This window comes from Anas platyrhynchos, chromosome 4, assembly GCF_047663525.1.
Source record: "Anas platyrhynchos isolate ZD024472 breed Pekin duck chromosome 4, IASCAAS_PekinDuck_T2T, whole genome shotgun sequence".
Classification (NCBI taxonomy): Eukaryota; Metazoa; Chordata; class Aves; order Anseriformes; family Anatidae; genus Anas; species Anas platyrhynchos.
Window position 1 is genome coordinate 31,786,685 of NC_092590.1, and position 23,616 is coordinate 31,810,300.

General features: G+C 33.4%; 1 protein-coding gene across 9 annotated transcripts in view; it reads left to right on the forward strand.

Moving 5' to 3' along the window:
• FSTL5 (follistatin like 5) overlaps window positions 1-23,616 on the forward strand; it is a 407,458-nt gene that overhangs the window by 164,170 nt on the left and 219,672 nt on the right. For all 9 annotated transcript variants that reach the window (XM_013096657.5, XM_013096661.5, XM_013096662.5 and 6 more), the window contains one exon: window positions 8,005-8,038. In XM_013096657.5, the coding sequence (XP_012952111.3) occupies window positions 8,005-8,038 (34 nt within the window). The remainder of the gene's footprint in view (window positions 1-8,004; window positions 8,039-23,616) is intronic.

A 23,616-nucleotide genomic window follows, 5' to 3' on the forward strand; every position in this document is an offset into this window, starting at 1 on the left:
GTCATGTTCTGACAAGAGCAGTAGCAAAATGGGTTACGTTTTGCTCATTCTTACTGTACTAGATTGAGGCAAGGCCTTGTTTATTGCTACTTGACAGGAGAGCTTTACAAATGCAAATGTTGTTGCTACTTTGCATGTGTTTTGAAATCAAATTGCAATTGTACTGCAGTTGCTGAGAGTATGCGATAAAGTCTGATCTTGTGAATTTTTTTTTGAAAGACAAATGCTCAGCATGTCGTTGATCAAACTGGTTCTGAGACTACTTTACCAAATCGTGCTTTGTACGCACATGCTCCCTACTTGCTGTGACCAGAAGCTATTATTTCATCCATAAATAAACAGTTTCTGTGCATTATAATTTGAATTTCATAACCCATTGTATTAATACAAGCTAATATGTCGGTGTTCTACTATCTTGGCTTGTACATGTTTTAACAGCACAGTAAAATGTATTATCTTGGTAATATCTCTCACTGAAATATTATATATAACAGTAATTGTTCCTTTAATACTTTTTTCTTTAAAGTTAATATATAGTAGCAAAGTATCCCCAACTGCAGAATGATTATTAATTATCATTTTTCTGCATTTTAAGTACATTTTGTAATATGACTAATAAATTTTCATTATAAAATGTTAATCAAGCAAATAAGTTTGCATTCCCCTTTTCATCAGTTTCTGCAATTAGTGGTTTATGTTTATTAAATTATTTTAATTTTTGTTGCATTGCTAGGACGATGTAGTATATGCTTTAGACTAATTAGCACTTTGCTTATCATAAGAATTCCATTAATTCAGCAGTTAATTTTTAAATACTGCAGATTGTGAAAAGAGGACTTCTCCTGAGTTTTGCAAAAGAGAAATAAGACTTCTAGCCCACTCCAGGCAGACAACTCAGGCTGGCAAATGAGTGAGGCTCTAGATGCAATACAAGTACATGTATGTATTTCCATTTGTAAGAACACAGAATTAACTGGAATTCGGTGTCTGTCTGCGTGCAACATCTGTGGTTTGTAAATACCTACTCTTTTCCTTTCAGAAAGGGAAAAACAAGCAAAATGAACATAATGCATACTTAAATGGGGCTACAAAACTGTTTCTACAATGGTCTGGTGTATTCTGTTAGTTCTAGAATGTTATCTACCTGTACAGATCAGCTCTGGTCTTTCTTAGAAACATCTGTGTACCTTCTCTTGAATCACTGCTCATTGAGAGTCCCTTTGACTATCCTGTTCTACTTCCTTTCTTGCTAATACAAAACCCTTTATCTGAAATCAAACAATATTATTACAAAATTATTTATAGAATGTCATTTCTGAACAGTAACATTGTCAAAATGTCAGGATGTTTGAAGATAAATTGATGCTATTTTGTGTTTTGAGACAAAGAGAAAATAACACTTGAAAAGGAGATATTTTTGTTTAATTTTTTTAGTCTAGCTTGATATATATTGCAAATAGCTTAGAAATTATAATTTTCCAGAATAGCAATTTGTGGGGCCAGCCATCCATGATCTTTTTTAGTTCACAAACACAGCAGAAAATTTGACGTTTTTTCTGCTTTCATCCACTATGCTTTGAAAAGTTTTCATTGAGCTCAGTTTGTTGGACACACCAGAAAGGCTTCTTTACAGTTCTATTATGTTCTGCATTGATACATTTCATCAGACTGCTACAATATGATGCAACACAAAATGATGCAAAGGCATGGAATTTGATTCATTTTGTTTGAGACTTCTAGGTTTAAAACTATTTCAGTACATTGAAGCAAATAAAAAATCCTTGGATGATTACTGGTGCTTACAGGTGATTTGTAGCAGTATATAATGTAGTCACTAATGTATAGGCCAAATGTAAGTGAAAATTTGTTTTGTTATAACCAATTGTTTGCTTACCTCTCTCATGTTTTTCCATTCAGCCAGGAAGAATTCCTGCTCCTCTGAGCATTTGAGCTTTATTTTCCTAAGTTATAGGTGCTTATAACATTTATTTTATTAAATAAGTCATTGCTTCTTAATGGTTTTCTACATAAATTATTCTGTATACTTGTATCTTTTAATAATAAGAAAGAGAACTGTATTTTATGCACCTTCAATATAAGTTTTTCTTCTATATTTTTTCACTCTATTTTCAGTTGAAAAGGCTCTGTAACAGGCTTTTCCTAGCCAGAGGGTTAATTTCACAATTCAGAGATGCTCTACCCACTCTAATCACTGGTTAACCTTGAAATAACTTCAGGCTTACGGACTTCTCTTTCCATCTGGATGAGCTTTGCTGCTACCAAGGGTCTTGCTGGCAGAAGGCATATTGCACCAAGGCATGTTCTGTGATATGCTAGCAAAGGTTTTCTTTGTAGATTGAATGGTAGCTTACACTTAAAATGTGTGTCTTCTGAGAAAATGACACCATGCAAAGCTGCTCCAAAATCTTCAGCTGAAATAAAAGAAAATAATGATATTAAGAAAATTAGGACTTCAAAGAAAATGAAAGACATTTTCAGCTAATGCCTTCTTTCCTTGATATTTGTTTTTTATATAAGAAATCTTAAGATATTTTATTAAAAAAAAATACTTTTTAATTCTAAAATTTCATCCAAACATTTTTTCTTTCCCCTCCTAGCTTTGCACAACTTGTTACACTCTTTCCTCCAAAAAGGTCTTTTTCATCCTTTTTAGTGTTTCTCTTTGAAACCAAGATTTTAAAGTTTACTTTCCTATGAATCTACTCTGATTTAATAATCAGTGCTTGGATTAAGTCTTCACAATCTACTTATTGTAGTCTCAGCACCAGACATTATGGGTTTTGCAGCTTTATCAGGAAAAGAAAAATCCCATTCTTTTTAGTTGCAAACTAGAGGAATGGGAAAAATGGAAACAAGACTAATGAGCTTTGTGAGGCTAAACAGTGTCCACTGAGCCTATAAATTGCAGTATCTGAATGCTAACATAACTTGGCTCCAACTTGCCTAGCATGCTTAACAGGAATAAGATTCCTCTGAGTTAAACTGGTTTGTTAGAGCAAAGTCTAAGTTTCACTCTCTGACCTCTAAAGAGAGGGAAAATGAAAAGGAAAACAATCTCCTTTGTGAAACAGAGTACTTCCAGTAAAAGAAAGTAACGGATAGATCTTTTAAACCAAATGCTGACTATAGTTTAAAAAGTCAAAGGAGTTAAGCAATACTAAACCTGAATAACATAAGAATCAATACTTTAGATTTACTTTGAAATTTAGCCTGTAATCATATAATATTTTTCAGGGAATACCATTTCAGGATTCAGGATTTCCTGTGTTCAGGAAACATTAGGCAAGTATGTGAACATGTTTTATAATCTAGTACATCACGTTTTATCATTAATAAAGACAGAAATACATTTGTGTTCATTTATTTATTTTTTTTAAAATCTAAGCAATATGTTTCATGTAGTCATGGAGAATTTTGGAAATGTACTTTTCAGATACATACAGATTTTGGCACACTTTGTTGTTTTGAAACAACAGAAGAAAAAGTAAACAACCCTTGACTTAGATCTGCAAGATTGGGTTGCAAAAATTGCATCGTTAGCCATGTTATTTTACAAGAGGAAAAACACTTAAAACATTTTAGTCATATGCATATTAGATGGCCTCATTGTGAAGTTTAATTGTGGCTACACATTTCTATGTCCCTGTGAACTAGAAAATACTTTTGTTTTATTGATTACAGCTTTATTCTTTTCATCAATTTTGAATCTCCTTAACAGAGTTTAAACAGCTATGTGAGTGCACAGAATTAGTTGTTTTTTTTTTTGTTTTTTTTTTTTTATATTAGTTGGACAAAGGTAGATAATAAGTCTTATCCTTATTTTATTAATATAATATTATATGCTTGGTAAATGGGGAAAAAAATATTAAAAGGCTAAGGTTTGCCAATTGAGAAAAGTGAGTACGTAGTCCAGAAAAACATTTACATTGTTATAGGTATTCACATTTTTCCTTGGATTTATCTGTACAATTTTGGCATATTGAAGACTCAAAGAAGTTGATATGTGCACCATAACAACAAATCTTTGGAGCTTATTGATTAAATAAAACAATGCAGTTAAGCCTGGATTGTAGTCAGTACACTCATTTTGTTATAAGTAGTTTATAGAGTGTTAAAGATACCACATAAATTGCAGCAATAGGAAAAGTATATGTCTCCTTTTTCTGTTCAAATATTTAGAATAAATATACGCTATAATAGAAATAGACTTGTAAAAGTGTTTTGCACTTTGCCTGTTCCCAATGCCATTTTTCTGACATGAATTTATAAAACAGAAAATATTTGAATAATACTTTTCAGTACACAAAATGGCTAACATCTCCTTGACCAACTATTCTGCAAAAGAGAAGTTTGAAATTTTTGGGGACAGATTGCTGCATTGAGTAAGTTCACATAGTCTTTTTCATGTTATTGAAGACAAATAGCTCAGTGTATTTTTACAATGAATATCATGGTATGCAACAAGTTCAGTTTACTCTTGTCATGATCCAAAGGTGGGGGGAGTTACCTGGCCTATGGATATATATATATATATAGCAACAGTGAGGTCATAGGATTTCATAATACACAAAAGATACAAAAGTTTTATCTCTAAAGATTTTGATTTACAGCAGATCACCACAAATCAGCACCAGCAAGCATACTATAATTAATAAGGCAAGCATGTGTACAGATTAACAAGCCATTACAGGAAGCAAATATATCTGACATAGATATTGAGGGAATAGCATTAATTAGTAGTAGCAGTGATTAGAAATAGTAGGAAGGCAATTAGATGTAGTAAAAATAAGTAATACAGCAGCAAATATAGATTAGTATTTTAGGTTCAACAAACCTATCATAATACCATGGCACTGAATATACTTACAGATTGCAAACTTATTGATGCTGTAACAGCAAGTATGCATATGATAGATTATACTTATCTATATTAAACATATTATATACATATATACATATTCATAAACCCAATGGTACCAAATGTATGAGACTGATCCCAGAAGGGAGGTCTAGCCCATTCCAACCTCACAGGAGTCTAGCTGTGAAATCTGATCTCATAGGGACCAACCTCACAGTGTCTAAAACCAATCTCAGAGGAGACCGACCACCCCTAGAAATTGGCCCTGAAGGGAACCAAAGTAAGGGACAGAGTCTAATTTTAAAGTTGATTTGCCTCATGGGGTGTGGAGCACTGCAGAGTTGACACTGAAGCATCAGAGAGTTAACCCAATGTTCCACCAAAGCTTCAGCCTGTTTAAGGAGGAGAGAAGGAAAAAACAAACCAACAAACCAACAAAAAAAAAACAACACACAACACAATAGAGAGAAAGGAGCACATGCAGAACAGGAAATTTCTCAGAGAGGGAGACTTTTGTATCACTGAGATGTAAGAGGGTGTAGGACATCATCGCTTCAGGTAACTAATAAATGCTGTTAATGTTGGTCTTTATCCTAAGACAGCCGATAGATGATAACGGTCAATATATTCATTTTTGTAAACAAAAACTTCTTGTGTTGATACCACTTTTTCAGGCCAGCTTCTTCTTTCCAAGGCTACTTTTTACTGTCTCAGGTGATATATCCCTTTGTTTCTTGTTTTGTCTTTATCAATGGTACGTACAGGATGCCTCTGGTTCTCTGGTGTCCAGCTGCACTTCAAGGATGGCCCTGGTTCCTCAGCTGAGTCGCTAGACCAAAGGCTGAGTTTCCAGGCTGTCAGACTTTACTCTTGTCAGTGTTCAGCAACCATTTAATGTCAGTACTTTCTCATTATAGCCATGTTACTTCCTCCTATAATGCAGGTAACCACTTCCATCACCTCTGTTCTCACGTGCAGGTGACTTGAGTGTGTTCAGTGAGTACATGCAGTTACATGCAGGTGCATTACTAAAGAAAATTTCTCATGTTAACTGGAAAATATGAAATAGGTATACAAACTTCAGCATTTCTGAAGAAATAACTTGTCGGTCATAACATAAAATACTCCTAAATTAGATTAGGAGCACGTGATATGATAGCAGTTACCAGTTGAATGAGGAAAAAGTCTTTGCTGGTTGCCAGGAAACCAACAGGATGTGTGTCAAATAGTGAAATAAAATCAAAACAAATGAATAAAAGAGCTGTCAACTTGGGTTATAGTTTCAGAGTATTCAGAGCGAGTCTTTTAGGAAATGAAATTACTGAGTCTTTGAAAGTTTCTTGTTTTTCTCAATGTGTATTTTACTTCTTTGTTCCTTAAGGTTGAATTTTTACTAATAATACTAAGAAAGGAACTTTGGTTCTTCAACAAGACATGGTCATACTGTTAGAGGTGCGAAAAGTAGAGCTTTTAATAAGTATAAACTTAAAGTTTCTATTTAAATATACCATTAATTTTCAAGTGGAGTTTAATTCCATATTTAAGTATGTGAAAAAAGTAATATAACTGGAAAATACGATGTAATAAATATGTGCTCATATAAAATATAAATTCCTTCAGCAACACTGGGGCTTCATTATTCAGAACCTTGTTGTGCTATTGCAAGAATTGCAAGAATTGTTGTGCAATTAAATTACAAAAGCTTAGATGTTTTTGGAAAAAATATCAGACTATATTTGTAGGAAGTGTGAGGCTGGAAATGCTTGTGTGTTTTGAACAAAATCTTACCTAGACCTCATTTTTGGTTTAAAATTGTAAAATGATAAATTTCAGCCATTTAAAACTTTTATTTTGTGTTAATAACTTTGAAACAAATGTCTTTTAAGTATTTTTGATGTAATTTTGCTAACAAAGCATGGTGGAAATAAGTTAACACATTTAGCATGGTTAAAGCCATGTTAATAATTATTTATTAACATATTTATTCTATAAATATTCACCATCTTTGAGACTAAAATCCTGGTAACATGTTTAAGGTTGATGGGAAAATCTATTTTCTTACACTTGTAGGGGAGGGATTCAAACATTTGCGGGGTAAGGAAACAGAGCTAGAATTAACTGAAGTAAGCCAAATATTCTTACCTGAAATAGAGACAAGTGGGTCAGCCTGAGAGGTAGTGTTGATATCTTTAAGATTAAAAACAGCATCATCCAGGTAGGAGCATCCAGTGCTGTAGGAAACAATTGGTAGGTTGCGTAGTGAAGATCTTAGGGGATCATAGTGAAAAACTTGATTACTATGAATCAGATATGGCATACTCTTTTTGGAAGGGAAAAAATATTTTGAAATATGTCAGTATATGTTATATGTTGCCGATGCAGTTACAGAGATGATGTAATTTAAAAAGTCCTTGGTTTTAGAAAGGTCTAAATTAGAATATTGGAATCCTTTAGACAACACATTTTAAAATGTTAAAAAATAGGAAGAGAAGACTTGGAAGACAACTGAACCAAAGGGACTTTGGTTTGCTTTAAAGATGAAATATATTCTGTGTTCATGGGGTTGCAAGCAAGCAGGGAAAAACAGGAGAAGAGGTGGAAGAGGGGGAGAGAAATTTATTTGTAGTTGAGGAGATTCAGTCTGTTTCATCTGGGATGAAACTTCCTAATTTTCAAGAGAGTTAAGCTCTCATCCAGGGATTGCAAGGTTCTGGTCCTCCCTCCTTGTCTCATGGAAGTCTCGTACTTTAGGCTGGTGGTCATCTTGATGGTTACCTAGTCTGGTTGATTAAAGCCAATCTAATTTCAAAGTAACATCACATTGTAGAGAGTTTTGGTCAGTTGAATTTTTAACATCTCCCAAGATAGATATAGGTGGCAGAGATTGCATGACCTCTTCTGGGTCATGTTCTGGTGCTTTATCATTGTCATTGTGGAAAAAAGGTGTGAAAAATTCTAGGGGACTTTAAAAACAGGTGGTATAGGAAACTTTATGCAGCATAACTGACTTCATCTCAGAACAGGAAGGAGGAGGAACTAGACTAAGCTTCTTTTGAATCTGTGTCTCTATGATTTATATGATAAGTAATACTGAAAATAATACATATTTCTACTTTTAATTGCAGCAGGAAAAGAATCAGGAGGGCTCAAGAAGTAAAGGTAAGTACTAATTATTTTCAAAATGTGTTGATTCTTGTATTTATCACAAATCATACATTCATTGTTGGTCAAAATGTATTTATTTATCTGGACAGATGGACAGATTTTTTGCTGAGTATTTGGTATTTGAAATGACAAAAATATATCCAGGAAAGGGGGATAAAATATACGTATCTAAACTACTTTTTTTGAAGTCTTTGCTTGAGATGAGCAAGACTGACTGCTGTACTGTATGTACTGTATGTATGGGGTGAATTGCATCTTTTGTTTGTTTAGTTTGTGAACTAGACTACAGAATATTATTATACTTTAACGAAACATCAATACAATCACTTTATCTTGCTATGCAGAAAAATTTGTAATTGGATCTGATTACAATTTACTCATAAAATAATAGTGTCCTTAGCAGGATACCTTGCAAAAGTACTGTCATCTATGTTTGTTGCATACAATTGTTTATACTTTGACTATAACTTATTCTGTGCCACTGGTTAAAAAGTATATGAAATAGAATATCCAGGTTATAGAAACAGCCTTGTATCAATAAAATAGTTCCAAAACACAGTTAGTGTATTTCATGCTTTTTTTTTCTAGTGTAAAACTTTTATGAGAGAGAACACCCAAATCTTTTTATTTAAAGTTTGTTAAGCAAGCAATGAAAGGTGAAATTGCCATTACAGGCAGAGATAGTTGTCTTAATACTGTAGATGTGGGCTATTGTAGGTGCTTTGAAAAGAAAAGTGATGGAAAGTAGAAGAAGAAAGAATACCATTTAATGGTTACTTAGAGAGGATGGAGTTAAGTGACAAACCTACATCTTTTGTATTACCTAAGGAAGCAATGTTTAATCTTATCACCTGTGTTAGCTGTTCTTAATTCACTTATTTATTAGCCACAGTACTCATTAATCTCAATTTCCTTGCTCTCCCTCAAACTAAGGCTATACACCGGCATCTAAAGGCAAGCTAAATCTATTGGTTGTGTGGAGTTTTGTCAGTATAATTGCATTGTTCATGATGATATAATTAACCTAATAGGAAGGACGATACAGAAGTGAGAGGTTTTTGAATGCTTAATTTTAGAGAGGTAGTAAACTTTTAAGTCTTTACTTACAAAGATACTGAAATCAGACATTTGTTATGGGCATGTATGCTTTCAAAGTTGTGTCACCCATACAAATCCTTTCTCCCCCCTCCCGTAGCTAGGTGTGCGGTCATTATGCAGTGAAGAACAATTAAAATCAGAAACAAGCTAGTGAGCTGGTTAGGAGTGTTCACCATATGCATTAGCTGTTAGTTTAGTTAACTAACCAAATAAACAGTTTTCAAAGGCTCATAAAATATTGCAGGAAACTACAGCCAAAGCAAATCATTGAACTACTTAAAGGGAGATATCCATTATTTCTAAACAGGCAGTGAAGTTGGTACTCAGATGCACAAACTTTGTTGTGATTATATCTGTAACATCTTTTGAGGAAATTTTTAATCTACTGAACTTCCTGCATGCTGTTCATACCCAAGCTGACAATTCAACTTAGAAGATTTCAGTGGTTTTGGAAAAAATATTCCACTGTTCCACACATATATTTATGTTTATGGTATGTTTTTTATTTATTTATTTTTCATTTTTTGGCCTTCTCTTTTTTACATTCTTTAAATTTCTTATGTGTTTTTTTTTTTTTTTTCCATGTCATTTGCAATTTTTCAAAAAAGTATTCTTATTTTACTTGTCAATTATGGTATATAAGATTTTTTTTTTTTCCTGCTTAAAATACTGGTTTGTTTGGATGAAATTCAGCTAAAATAATATTTTTTCATAAATGTTCCTGTATTGTCAATGATCACCTGCCTTTCCTTTACTACTGTACTACCTGTGCAGTACCTGAATATGTTGTGTTGTGTTCTGCACTTGTTCTTGTAAGGCAGGTAAATTTTCCCCTGATTCTCAGGACAGAGTTGCAACTTTATTACTTACACTCTGCGTTTTGCAGCTACCATATATGATAAAGGCACAAAATGTTTTCTGCAGATCCTTAAATCATTTGAAACTTTCAAGCCCGATGTCATTATCTTGATTCAGAGGACAATTACAAGTTCATGTTAAACAGGCCAGCCAAATGAAACCCTGGAGGCTCCTGAGTGTCTCATAACTTCCATTGATATTAGTGTTTCAGTATCTAATTTTTATTTAGTACTTCTTTAAGATTGTATTTTTATAAGATAAGAACATTGCAGCAGAATTAAGACATTAGTAACTGGCACCATTCTGTAGCTTTTCACATATTATAAATACCTAATAATTTTTCATTTTACTTCATCTATCGCTATAAAATAAATCTGATTCCTGTTTATATTTTACTATTGATGCTGTTATTGTTTTGCAGCGTTTGGATTTTGTCCTGACATTTTTCTGACCCACTTGTTTTTCCCATCTGTTACTTCTGCTGTCAACCACTAAGTCAATCACACCAAAATAGAAGCCAGTACTCAAACATGCCCTGTTCTGACACTAATCCCCTCTCTCTCTGATCTGTGATATTCTTTTGCTTGTTTCATTTAATGTATAATAGAAATTTCTGTACACTTTTTAAGAAAAGAAGAAACACTTCTTTAAGAAAAGAAGAAACAAACACTTTTCATAACATTTCCAAATGATTGTGGTACGGGGATTGAAAATAGATAATCCTTTAAGGTCCCATCCTACCCAAACCATTCTAATATTCTATGATATATGGAAGTAAATAATTTGTATGATATTTACTTATATGGCTGTAGTTTAGTGACTCTTTAGAGTCTGACTGCATAGAATACTGTTCACATTTTTGCAAGCTACTATTGATCTGAGTTTTGAACATCATTAAAATCCCAAACTAAACAGGAGAACGTTGACCACATTTTAATTGCAACTAAGGTTTCTAGTTGTATTCAATCCTTCTAACTTTATGCTAACCTTAGCAGTAGGAATGTAAAGTTGTTGACTCACAGATTGATTTCAAAAATTTAATTACTATTATGAACATATTGCCAGACTTTTCTGATATCATTAACAAACATCTGTTCCTTTTATCATCTTAAGCTACCAAAAATAAAGACCATATGAGCATCACTTGCCCATCTCACTTGCCTTTTGCTCCTTAAAAAGGTAACACACATGCATGCTTGTGGGTTTCCAGATGGGTATAATAGTCTTTTCTACACCCATATAAAATCTACATAAGAAAGAGTGAGAAAAAGCTTAATACTGTTCAAAACTGAAAGAATTTAAGGGACAAAATCAGTAAGACCTTAATTAAGTCAATAGCTTTTAAAAGTGACAAATTATTTCAAGATGCTTTCAAATGCCAGCGGGTGAGCAAACTGTTATGTCTATCCTGCAATATGGCTGTCTGGTATTGCTTTTGATAGCGAAGAGAGCTATGTATGTTCTGATGAGAATATATGGCATCAACATCTTATGTCATGTTAAACCAATTAACTACGGCAAAAAATCCACTTCATTACTTTCTCTAATGTATCCAGTGACTCGTTATGTCTGCTTGATCACACTATTCTAAATTCATATTTCGTTTGTTATGTGAGTATGGTGAGAATCTGAACTGCAGTCCTCCTGGACTGAATTGATTCATGTTTTCATTTGTTACACTGGAGCAATCCTTCTCTGGTAGACTAAAATGTATCATAAAAATTTATAGTATTTTAGAGAGTATGTGTAAGGCAAGTCAGTAAATATATGTCCAAGACTGTTCTTTCCATTGGCATGCAGCTGCTAAATATTTTTTCTAATATTTCATCGTTATGTTCCAACTTACCTGAATGAATAAACTTTTAAGAGGTGGTCTGAGGATTCTTTGAACTCAGTATAGCCAACACCGTCCCGTTTATCCTATTCCATTCTCCTCCAGTGCCTAATCAGCTCAAACACAAATCTCTGTTGACTCTTAAGAATTGCCATAAGAAAGGCAGCTCCATTTTCCTTTCAGAAAATTATCCATTCCTCTCCTACATATATATATATTTATTTAATATGGAATGGCTTTCATGTGATTAATCTCTCTAATAGCACTCTTTATAATGGTCTGAATCAGGTCACTTGGGTCAGTCACACATAGAAAGGAAACAAAATTCTACCTGTGAAAATAATTTTAATGCAACAATTATTCTTAATATTTTTTTAATAGTCCTGAAGCTCATTTTGAGGAAGTAAAATGGTCAGGTGTCAGTTCAATATGTTTTGACAACAGAATTCCATTAGTTTCAGTAAAATTATGCAATCATAAAACTTCTTGAAATGCTGATTTTCTTCTACTTTTCAACTTTTACTGTCTTCTCATCTGAGTCAGTATAAATCCAAATAATATCTTTGAAAACACCATAATTACTCAAATTTTGAAAGTATACATTAACAGCAAGGTCTGTGCTTTATTATCCAACTTCTTTAGGTTTTCCTATTTATGTTAAATGATTAATTGATGAAGCTGAATTCCAGTTTTGAGGTAATGCAATATTCTTGTCTTTTTTTTCTTCCTGTTTTTTTTTTTTTTCTTTTTCTTTAATTCTCCCATGCCTTTCTGAAATTTAAGATACATTCTGTTAATTTTTTTAATCTATTTCAGAGTAGACATTCAGCATATGACTAGAGAAAACATGCTCATCAGTATTCATGAAGTTTCTATAGTGCACAAACAATTCATTTTAACAGATAGAGCGGGAAAAAGATTGAACACCAGGAAGGAAAAAAGTCTTGAATACTCAATGGAACATAGATTCATTCCTATCAAGGATCTACTAGTTTTAGAGAAGTTGATCAAACATAGAGGTACAGTTTGATGAACACTGATTATTTTTTTTTCATGTAAATTTTGTTTGGATGCTTCCATGTAAAAGTAGCTACTGATTAATTTTAACACTATTGAAAATGTTTTGGAGAGTTTCTTGTGCTGTTTCTGGTAGGCCAAGGAGAGAAAATGAACAACAAAACATTATTTTCTTTATATTAGTCTATCCTTTAATTATTATTGATACTGAATTTGTAAACTTAAAATTTCTGCTAAAAGCTTTGCAATTTATTAAGATTCTTTTATGGGCTTAATCCTAGTCTGGATTTACCTTTAAGGAAGAAATGGTCTAAAGTATATTTATTTTCAAGAAATAGTATCTTTACTTTTCCTCTTTCTCCTTGAAAGAGGTATACAAACCACAATTGGCTTCTGAAGGATTTTGAAGTAGCTCTTGAGCACTGAAGACCTGTACTAAATTCATAGAGAATGCAGTGCAATGATAAAGTATTCTTGGACTCTGTACTATTCATAATAAAACATTAGTGCAGTGTTTGCAGGGGATGCATGTCAAGTTGCTCATATGTAGTGAATACCCATTTGATTACACTAACAGCAAAAGTCTTAAGATTGTAAAAGGGACTGATGCCCATGAAACTAAGAGCTCTCCTGGCTTTGATGTGTTCAGGTACAGTATTTAGTATTAATATTACTATTTTAACATAGTAATATTACTATTGTATATAGTATATATATAATATTACTATTTTAACATAATTAACATTACTACTACTAAATTACTATTAATATAGTATTTATTAATATAGTATTTAATATAATGTAATAGTGAAAGAATCAATGTTATAATTTTGGGGAAAGCAACTTTATTGTTTGTTATTATTCCTTTTATGTAACCCATGCTTTATCAGAACATCTGAGAGTAGCCTTAGGAGTTTATCTAAAATAGTCTGCTATGATACCTTGTTACTGACAGAAAGGAGTCTATGATATTTATATTACTGAGAAAGATAAAGAGAGAGATCCTTTTAAAAAATCCACCTGCATCTTAAAAGGCTATATAAGCATGCATTTTTAAGATGTAGACTTAGAAAACAATATTGACAATAGTCCTATTAGACTGTTCATACTGGAGTGTTTAAAAGAGAGGAATGGTTGTCCTTACAGAAAAAGTCCAACAGGAGAACATAATATTCAAAAGTAACATACTCTTATTACAGAAAGGTTTTTAATTTACATTGTTCTACATTGTGTACGCACCTGTAAATAGCTGTTTGCTTCTCTTTTTAATTCAAGTAACATGCCACTTTTTTATTGTATACTTATAACACAAGTTTAATAGCTATGAACATAACTTGCAGATTGCGTTTCTGTGCTGTTTACAGGCCATGAAACTTCTCTTTTAAGAACAGTTTTGCAGGAAAATAAACAAAAAAACGATAGATTTATGTTAAACAGGAGAAATTTCCTTACTCATATCATCTTAAAAAAACAGAATTACTTTTTGTTTTCATCATGAATTCTTTAGAATGCTATCGATTATATTGGGAACATATATATATATATATTTTATATCGCCTATCTCTTGCAGTCAATTTAAAGAACAATCAGGACTCATGTAACCCTGAAATTGGAGTGTGGTGAATGGAGTGTGGAGTGTGGTTTCCTCCCCCCTCTTCAGGTCTATCCCATAACTGCAGCACTGTATATTACTCAGATGCCAGTTGAAACAATTGCATAATTCATGTTTTGTTTTACTCTTTGCATAGCAAGGGTTAATGCATTTCATTATCCATTAAGGTCATGTTCCAGTTTACCCCAAGCACACTCTTTTGCCACTGCTTCATACACTAGAACATGATTAACAGAGTCAGATCCTGTTAACGTTTACATCATAACTGGAAGCAGATATTAAAGTGATGTGCAAATTAAAGACGGGTAAAATGCCTGCCACTAACAATTATGGTGGGGCAGTATTAAATTTCTCATTTGTTTTCAAAGGTCAGATTAATAAAGCTGCATGGCACATTATCATAAAGGGTGGACCCAGCTGCCTGTTTTGATTATGCTTGAAAGTCTAATGTTTCTAAGGAGACTTTGCAAGGAATGAATGCATCTATTTTAGCTAGTGGTTTACATGTGGGTAATTATTAGACCATTTTCTGGAAAGATCCAAACCAGAGGTTGCTGTCGATCAACTGCCTTTCTACTTTCCAATTTACAAAGGTAAAAATAAGTTTCTTTTATAAATTCATTTTAATTTTTAATCCTTACATTTTAAATAGTTCCTCAAGTACCTGAACAGGTAATTCCATAGATACACCAGCTGTAAACGAAACAGTTCTAAATGTTAAAAATAAACCTCTCCAAATCTAGAGTTACAAGAATTACTGTAACTTTGTCCTTTGCTTTTTTCCTCTTTCCTTTTCTCTCAATACAGAAGTACTTGTAAGAATCTTATTAAAAGAAATTGTGTTTTCTTCCCAGATGAACAGCAACAGTATCCTGCTGTATTGTCCCCATAGCAGAAATATGAAAAAATGTTTTCTGTAATTATTCCCACTGTGAAGAACATTGGTATCTTCAGGAAAAATGTTAGTTGTATGGGCATCTACTGATACATCTACTGTACAGACAGTAAAGTATCAGATAGGCAGATTGCTAATGATCTACTACACTGCTATAGAAATAAGCAAAAACCCATGGGTATTACACAAATTAACATTACTCTTAATATTACAGATATAGTCCATATTCAGAGCTCAAAAAAGCTCTACTGTGATATTTATTTATTTATTTATTTTAAACTAAAGCATGTTGTGAGGTAGCCAGCAGTTTTTTTCCACAGAAAATCTGCACTGGAACTGGTTACCATTTATACACAACTTGCTAAGAAAATAATTTCAGTACAAAGGGACATTAATGGGCTTTAAATGAGGCAATTTTATCTTGTGAAGATGTACTTTTTGGACCATGTAGATGTTGGCTAGCTGTAGGTATTTCACAGATTAAAACTAGGAGCAGTTAAACTATTTAAAGTTTAATTTAATTAAAACACTGGGTAAGTAGTTTATACCTTAACATTTAATTCTCTCTTGTCAAACTAAAAATTGTGTTTACATTGCAGCTATGTAATCAATTAGTAGAAAAAGATGGAGCACCTCTGATTATGCAGTTGCATACATATTTAATAAATCAATCTATCCGTTTCTCCTTTCTATCTGTCTTTCTATCCTAATCATCAGAATTCTGGGCATTTTTGAAAATATCTTTTAAAAAGTTTGTTAAAATGTAAACATAAGTTAGATACTGCCAAAAAAAAATAATAAAAAAAAAAATCACAGTATAGTTTGAAGGAAAACAATGCTTTGACAAGAAGTGGCTAGTGGAGGTACTAAGTTATAGATCTGTATATATTGCTGAAATAATTTAATGATTTTCAGGTTTATACTGAATATGAGATGAGACATATTTCAAGGAACTAGAGTGACTTTCAGAAATAGGAGAATAATAGAACGTATTTTATATGGCAGTATTTAAACGTCAGCTAACTTGCTGAATCCATGTCTGAATATTCATGTTTCAGGCTAAATTTAATCTTGAATAGATGCAGAGAAGGGTTACTGCACTGATCAGTGTTTTGTATGTGAAAACTTATCTTGTTTTGCATAAGAGAATGTATGACAAAGTTACACGTTTCTTTCCCACCTCTGCTCTCTTTAGTACAAGCAAATTTTCCTTTTTTTTTCATACCAGCCATGCATATTTTTGATGATTATATAGAAAGTGAGCTGTATTCTCAGGAAAGAACAGGCTATTTTGTTTTCTCATGTGTAGGGCTTCAAAACACAACCTACCCCAAATGTAGGCTATGCCTTTGAACCTCTAAAGCTTTTAGAGATCAAGTATCTCTAAAAGATCAAGTGAAATCACTTCTAGCTTTTGCTGTAGCCATAGGACACACGGTCTTCAGTTTTAGAGTCCAAGGAGGAATGGACTTTATAGGATAAGAGGAAATCAAGAACAAGCCTTACCAAATTTTATTTTCCTCAAATACTGAAAGAAGAGCCATGTATTATGTGAATGGCAACAAATTGTCACTTTTGACCTGCAGAGCTACAAGTGGCGTTATTTGGCAGTTTAGGCATCAGTTATTGATCAAAAACTTTATCAGTATTGCCAGCCTAGGACAGATTTTTGTCTGTATACCTCATAGAATTGTCTTGCATGGGGATGAGTTAAAAAGCAAACCCATGACTGACAAAGTGCTAGTTGGTCCTTGGTAAAATAATCTAAAAAATTTGACAAATGATTACACATCTAAATACTATGCTATAAGCAATGTTTTCTGTCTTCAAAAATAGTACAAGGCTTTCTTCTCTTCATGCTTGCTTGACTTTGTAGCATATAGAATCTAGTTATGCATGCTGTCCACTGGCTAAAATCTTATTTTTGTAGCAGTTTGCTTCCTGTCTGGACTTAGTTTAAGTATAGGCTTAGATCACCATACTGGCAGAGTCTCAATGCAGAAGCTTGCAGTAATAAGGTTCAAATTACTTTCAATTCAAATTATAAACAAAGAACACAGATACAGTTGTGAATACTGGCCCACTAGCAATAATCAGTCAAATCTTGAAGTTTTTATTCTCTTTAAAAACGATAAAAATCAGTGATGACATTGCTTGAATAGAAATTTATGAAGTTTTATTATGGTTCTAAAATAAATAAATCTCAGAATATTCAGGCAAGCATTTTCCTTAGCTTTATAAAATCGTACATAGAACTGATTGAATGAAGGCTCTCAGGAGGAAGGGACGAATAAAGAATTTTAGCAAATAGGAAGACATACAAAAATCCCATTTGTATGGCACCGAGGTTCCAATTAGCACACATTGATTCTTCCTCATAAAATGTAAAAGCTGTGTTTTTGTAGCTTTAAGGATAATTGCTCACTAAAAATGCCCTACAAATGGGAAAAAAAACAAACAAAAAAAACAATAAAATAATATTCTGTTATAATTTCTATGCCCAAAGGATCATTTATGCAGCTTGCACTCTGATCTAATTAGCAGTAACCTGACCTTCTTCCTCAGAAACAGTGAAAAATCTTGTTACTATTTATAATTGTCATTGATGTCTCAAAATAAAAGCAGCATGCAGAGTTGTAAGTATGATTAGTGAAATCAGATTTGTAGAAGTCACACAGCATCATAAAATGTAAAGAGAATGTATTTATGTTCCTCAAACAGTCTTTCTAGGGCTGTTCAGTGTGTTTCTTTATAAATAGGTATGGACAAATTTATAGAAGTATGTGTGTATATGTTCAGTGACATAAACACACAGAATGTCAGAACTAAACCATAAATAGATAGATGGTGGTTTGGGTTTTAGGTTTTTAGTTTTTTAGCTTTTTTTTTTTTTTTTTTTTTCAAATTTAGCAGGGAATTAGCATGAAGAGTGAATTTAGACTCCCACTTGTTCACAATAAGGACTGGTACCATTACTGTGCTTTTGAACGTATTATGTCATTTACTGCAAACATATTGAAAATAGCAGAAAATCTTGAGGCTTTTACTTCATTTCTTTATTTCTGCTTCAATTTCAAGTGTTGGATTAGGAAAGATTTGGAAATGTAAGTTAGTTCAAGATTAAAACATATTAGCTAAAGTATCTGGTAGTATGGACGTTTCTCATTTAAAGCTTGGTTTGTTAATTTATTTTTTTTTAGTTTTGGTAAAGTGTGTCACTCAGAAAGTGACTATCCACATGGCTGCGTACACTCAGTCTGGATCAATGCTCTTTAAAACATTAACATTTCTAATGTGCCTGTATATTCAAACATATGCGCTAGACATTGATTGCTGAAGATGCAGGTGTGTGACATCTTACGACACTCTTTTCTTGCTTATTAAGAAAAAAAGACTCCTTTTATGTGCTCACTTACCTTTATAAGCAGTCAATTGCAAATGGCATTTCTTCCTTTCCATGCATCTCTAGAGAGATATTATGAGACATGAAGCCTGTTTACTTTCTTTCAAGCTTTTTGTACTGACTCAGACTGCCCTTTTCCACACGTCTACTTTATTCTTCCAATTGCAGATAATGCTTAGAGGTTAGGGGAATCATAAATGCAAGTGAGCTACACACTAACCATACAGAGCGTGAAGGTCAGTACTGTTTCTCACGCTGGGATTACAGGGTCCCATCAGACACCTTAGCAATCTGATCTAGTTGCTATCAGAAAAGTCAATATTTGCATTTTGTTGAATATGCATGCCCGCTAGTGTTTGGAAAAAGGGCTATTTGGTATCTGTGCTTGTATGATTATCTTGTTTGCATTCACAAGATACTATCTGCAAATCCTCTAATGATTCAAAGACAACACTGTATGGAGTTATTTCATTATTAGGTTTAATTCTTTGCTATTCTAAGTTAAACAGGCTTAGAATTTGATGTTCTTTAATTTCAGCTAGGGTACTGGAAGGACAAGTTGAAGGAAAATATGGAAAAACACATTTATTCATAGAATGTTAAGTGTACACATAGCTATTATTTTAGTTCATGGCATGGTTTGTTTATTGCTTCATTAAGAACTCAAATCACACTAGTTATTGAGAAATATTAGTTTGCTTGCAGATCACAGAATCACAGAATTTAAGGGGTTGGAAGGGACCTCGAAAGATCATCGGGTCCAACCCCCCTGCCAAAGCAGGTTCCTTACAGCAGGCTGCCCAAGTAGGCATCCAGACAAGCCTTAAATATCTCCAGAGAAGGAGACTCCACAAGCTCCTTAGGCAGCCTGTTCCAGTGCTCCATCACCCTCACCGTGAAGAAATTCTCTCTCATGTTGGTGCGGAACTTCCTGTGCTCTATCTTGTGACCATCAGTCCTTGCCCTGTCCCCTCAAACCACTGAAAAGAGGTTGGCCAAATCACTCTGTCTCCCACACCTCAGGTATTTATACACATTGATGAGATCCCCTCTCAGTCTTCTTTTCTCCAAGCTGAACAGACCCAGGTCTCTCAGCCTTTCCTCATAGGGAAGATGCTTCAGGCCCCGTATAATCTTTGTGGGCTTCTGCTGAACTCGTTGTGGGAGATTCCTGTCTTTTTTCTACTGGGGAGCCCAGAACTGGACACAGTACTCCAGGTGAGGCCTGACCAGTGCAGAGTAGAGGGGGAGGATCACTTCCCTTGATCTGCTGGCCACGCTTCTTTTAATGCATTTAATGCACACTTTATCTTAATAAAGATAGTGGTGTGACAGATTGTTGATTTTTAAGTGGTCTAACAGTTATCTATTCAACGTAATTATAACAATAATAATAAAAAAGCAGCCTACTTTGAGCAATAAGCAATTTATAATGTTCTGTAATTGTGTTTTGCGGGTCATAGAGTCAAAATGTTTTCAGTTTGGGCAGAGTCTTGCACATAAATGTTGAGCCTGACTGACTGTAGTGGGATTTTGAAGGTGTGAAGGATTTTTTTAAAAAAGGATTTAAGTCAGACCACATAATTCTGAAAGCTTTTAAAAAATTGAAAATAAATAAATAAATAAATTAATTAATTAATTAAAGATCCATGAAAGTATCAGGGCAGTTCATTTACCAAATTGCTCCCTCATGCTTTGGAAAATAATGGATAGAGATCAGTCACTTAAAAATTTGCAGCTCTGTTCAGACTGTTTCAGTTCACAGACTTGCTCTTGCTTTCCAAATGCCAGTGACGCAGACGGCCATATAACCTTATGAAGCCACTGGCAAGTAGGGTGACTTTGCATAAAAGTGTTCTGAAGTTGTTGATTAAGCTGAGATAGGAAAGTTGGGTTTTAATTAGCACAAAACCAGGGGTTAACAGTATCCTGTCATCTTCTAGCAAAGTGAGGAAACAACATTTTCAAGTTGTTTTTGAAATGAATACCTGTCTGCTAAATATCATTTCGACAGGCCAGTTTGGGCTTGCCTCTGTCATCCAAGATGATGTGTAGAAGGAGCTAGAGATCAGAGCAACCAGAGAAGGGTTGAGATACTGCGAAAGCGATCTGTCTGCTTCCGCGTCCCATGCTCTCAAAATAAGAGAGGAGTCTGGACAGTGAACCAATATTGTGATTTGTAACTTATTTTTTTCTATGCTGTTTGACCCAGGGTGTTTGAGATCTTGTAACTTTTACAGTGGATGTGTGAATCAGGTCATGATTAAATGGAAGCCAGTGGAGTCAACTTTTTTGTAACTTGGGATGGTGATGGTGGTAATTTGAGAAATATTGGAAGATTTTCCACTAAACAAATACAGGGGAAAACTTTTCTAGAAGTCAGTGACAGGAGATTGTAAGGGATAAATATGTTGTTATTGGCTAAATAAACAATAGACAGTAGCGGTTAATCAGCCAAGAAATATAACAGCAGAAACTGCAAGGGTAACATTAAAACTGCCTATAGAATCTATGTCTTCTAATTTGAGGGAGTGCTCACATTATGAGGCAGTGGAGAAACAACGGTTATGTTAATATCCAGTGTTGTCACATTATTGAGCATATACATAATCCAGCCAGCTACTGAAAATTACCTGTAAAATGACCTGTATATGGTGTATCTGTGTGCCCTCAATTATAGGTTGTACTTTTGCCCCCCAGAGCTCTGGGAGATTGGGTTGGACTTTCAGAATTGAAAACAGAAACCCATGTCGCATTATTGGAATTTCTTTGAGCCACATCTTGCCTTTGGTGAAATGACTAATAGGCAGGCACCTGCCAACCTAGTCTGTGAACAAGTGCTTGAGATAGATTTTGTATTCATTTCAGTGCCAACGCTTATGTATGGATTTCTGAAACTTGTTCATGTCATGTGTAAAACAGAAACTGAAAGCCAATTTCAGAATGGAAAAATAATAAATATTTTACAAGTGTAGAAATCTTCCACTCAGCTTTTCAAGGTGCACAGAGATGCCTTAGTGAGGGCATATTTCTTGTCATCATTGTTTTCTCACTGCTAGATATTCCATAGTTTCACCTTTTTTGTTTCTGTGAGTTTTTTTGTTTTGTTTTGTTTACCTGAGTGAAAGATGATAGGGAATGCCTTGCTCCTTTTTTGTTCACCTTTTATAGTTCAACATCATGTTATTCTCAAGTTCTAAAGAGTGTCGGCCCTTGCAGAATGTGAAATTGACTTTTTGGCTATTGGGCCAAAATGTTTGGCTAGCCATATACTAAATAAATAAGCAGAAAATGATAAATAATGGAGTAGTCATTTCTTTCTACTAAATAATGAAATTCAGATAATGAAAAAATAAACCATTCCGTTTTATTCTATCTGAAAAATTGATAACTAGTTTGTGGTTTTTACATTATTCAGATAACAGAAAATGTACCCTGCATTTGGATTTTATCTGTTTTTTTTCCCCTCATAACTACAGCCATAAAGGTTAGCAGAACATGCATTATCTGCTCTCTGATGAAATAATATAGTATAATATACTTTAATTTTTCAAATATCTATTTGCAACATAAATAAGTGTATTATACTGGCCCTCAGTAGAGTAACAGTCTTTGATTATTGTCCAAATGACAGTCTGAGTAGTCACTGGGAGTTCTTCAAAGTATGTACTAGCTTGTTGCTTGGTACTAAAACTATATTAGCTGTTTGAATTTTAATGAGAGAGCTGCAGTTAACAGGTAGTATAATATTTCCTGCTTTTTCAGTAATTATTAATGTCTACAAAATTAGTGTTACCTTTGATTCCAGTTCACACATATTGCCATGTGCTTGACATGCAAATTTACACTGAGATGTCTTAAGGGGATGTCAAATGCTAGGCTTTCTCTTTTATAGTAATTATATTTAAGATAACGCATTTGCTATGTGTGCTTTAGCTGTGAATTTCAAGATGTGTTGGAATTTTGACTGAACTTTTCAGTGTGTTATACTGAACAGCTTAGGTATTAAGATACACGGTGCAGCAAAGATAGCTAGGTACTTCTGTTGTTTGCATTTAATATTTAAAAAATATATATATCAAAAGAAAGCTTATTATCAAAATGGTTTAAAGTTTAGTCCAAATGACATACAAAAAATTAGGTTGAACCTAGGTTGAACCTATGAGCTAAAAACTGTAACGCTTCTATCTTTTTGACATATTTTTCCTCTATAAAAAGTAGTAACTTTTTTTTTTGTAGTAACTAAAATCCAAGGAAAAACGAACATAAAATTAGTATAATGCACTGAAGACCTTTCCCTTCTCCCTCCCCCTCGTAAAAATAAATTAATAAAATCTAGCATATCCAAGTAACCATTTACTTTTAAATAACAGAAAATAAAGCTAGAAAACTGTTTTGCCTCACAATTTTATTAATTTCAAAAAATGTTGATATTAACTATACGAATATTTGGAAAAATGCTGAAGTTAAGCTATTTTTTAATGTTTTTTTTTTTTTTTTTTTTTTTTTTATTATTTGGTATTTTCAGTTATTTTTTGGAGGCAGATAACTACTTCATTTTACCATTAAAGAAATGGGAAACTTTTGAAATGATTAGATCAGAAGATTAAAAAAAAATTACTATTGGCATGCTAAATGACTAGTGAACTTGTGTGTTCCTGTTGAGATTGCTGGAAAAGCAGTTGTGTACTATCTAATGTTTTTAATACAATACTACAAAGTAAAAAGCTACTAGATGACCTAGAAACACTTTTTTTTTCAGTCCAAACAATATTATTATTTTTAATAGAAGAGGCTGAGGTTACAGGTTTGCATACCTTAGAGGATTTTTCAAATGTTTATATTCTCTGTGTGT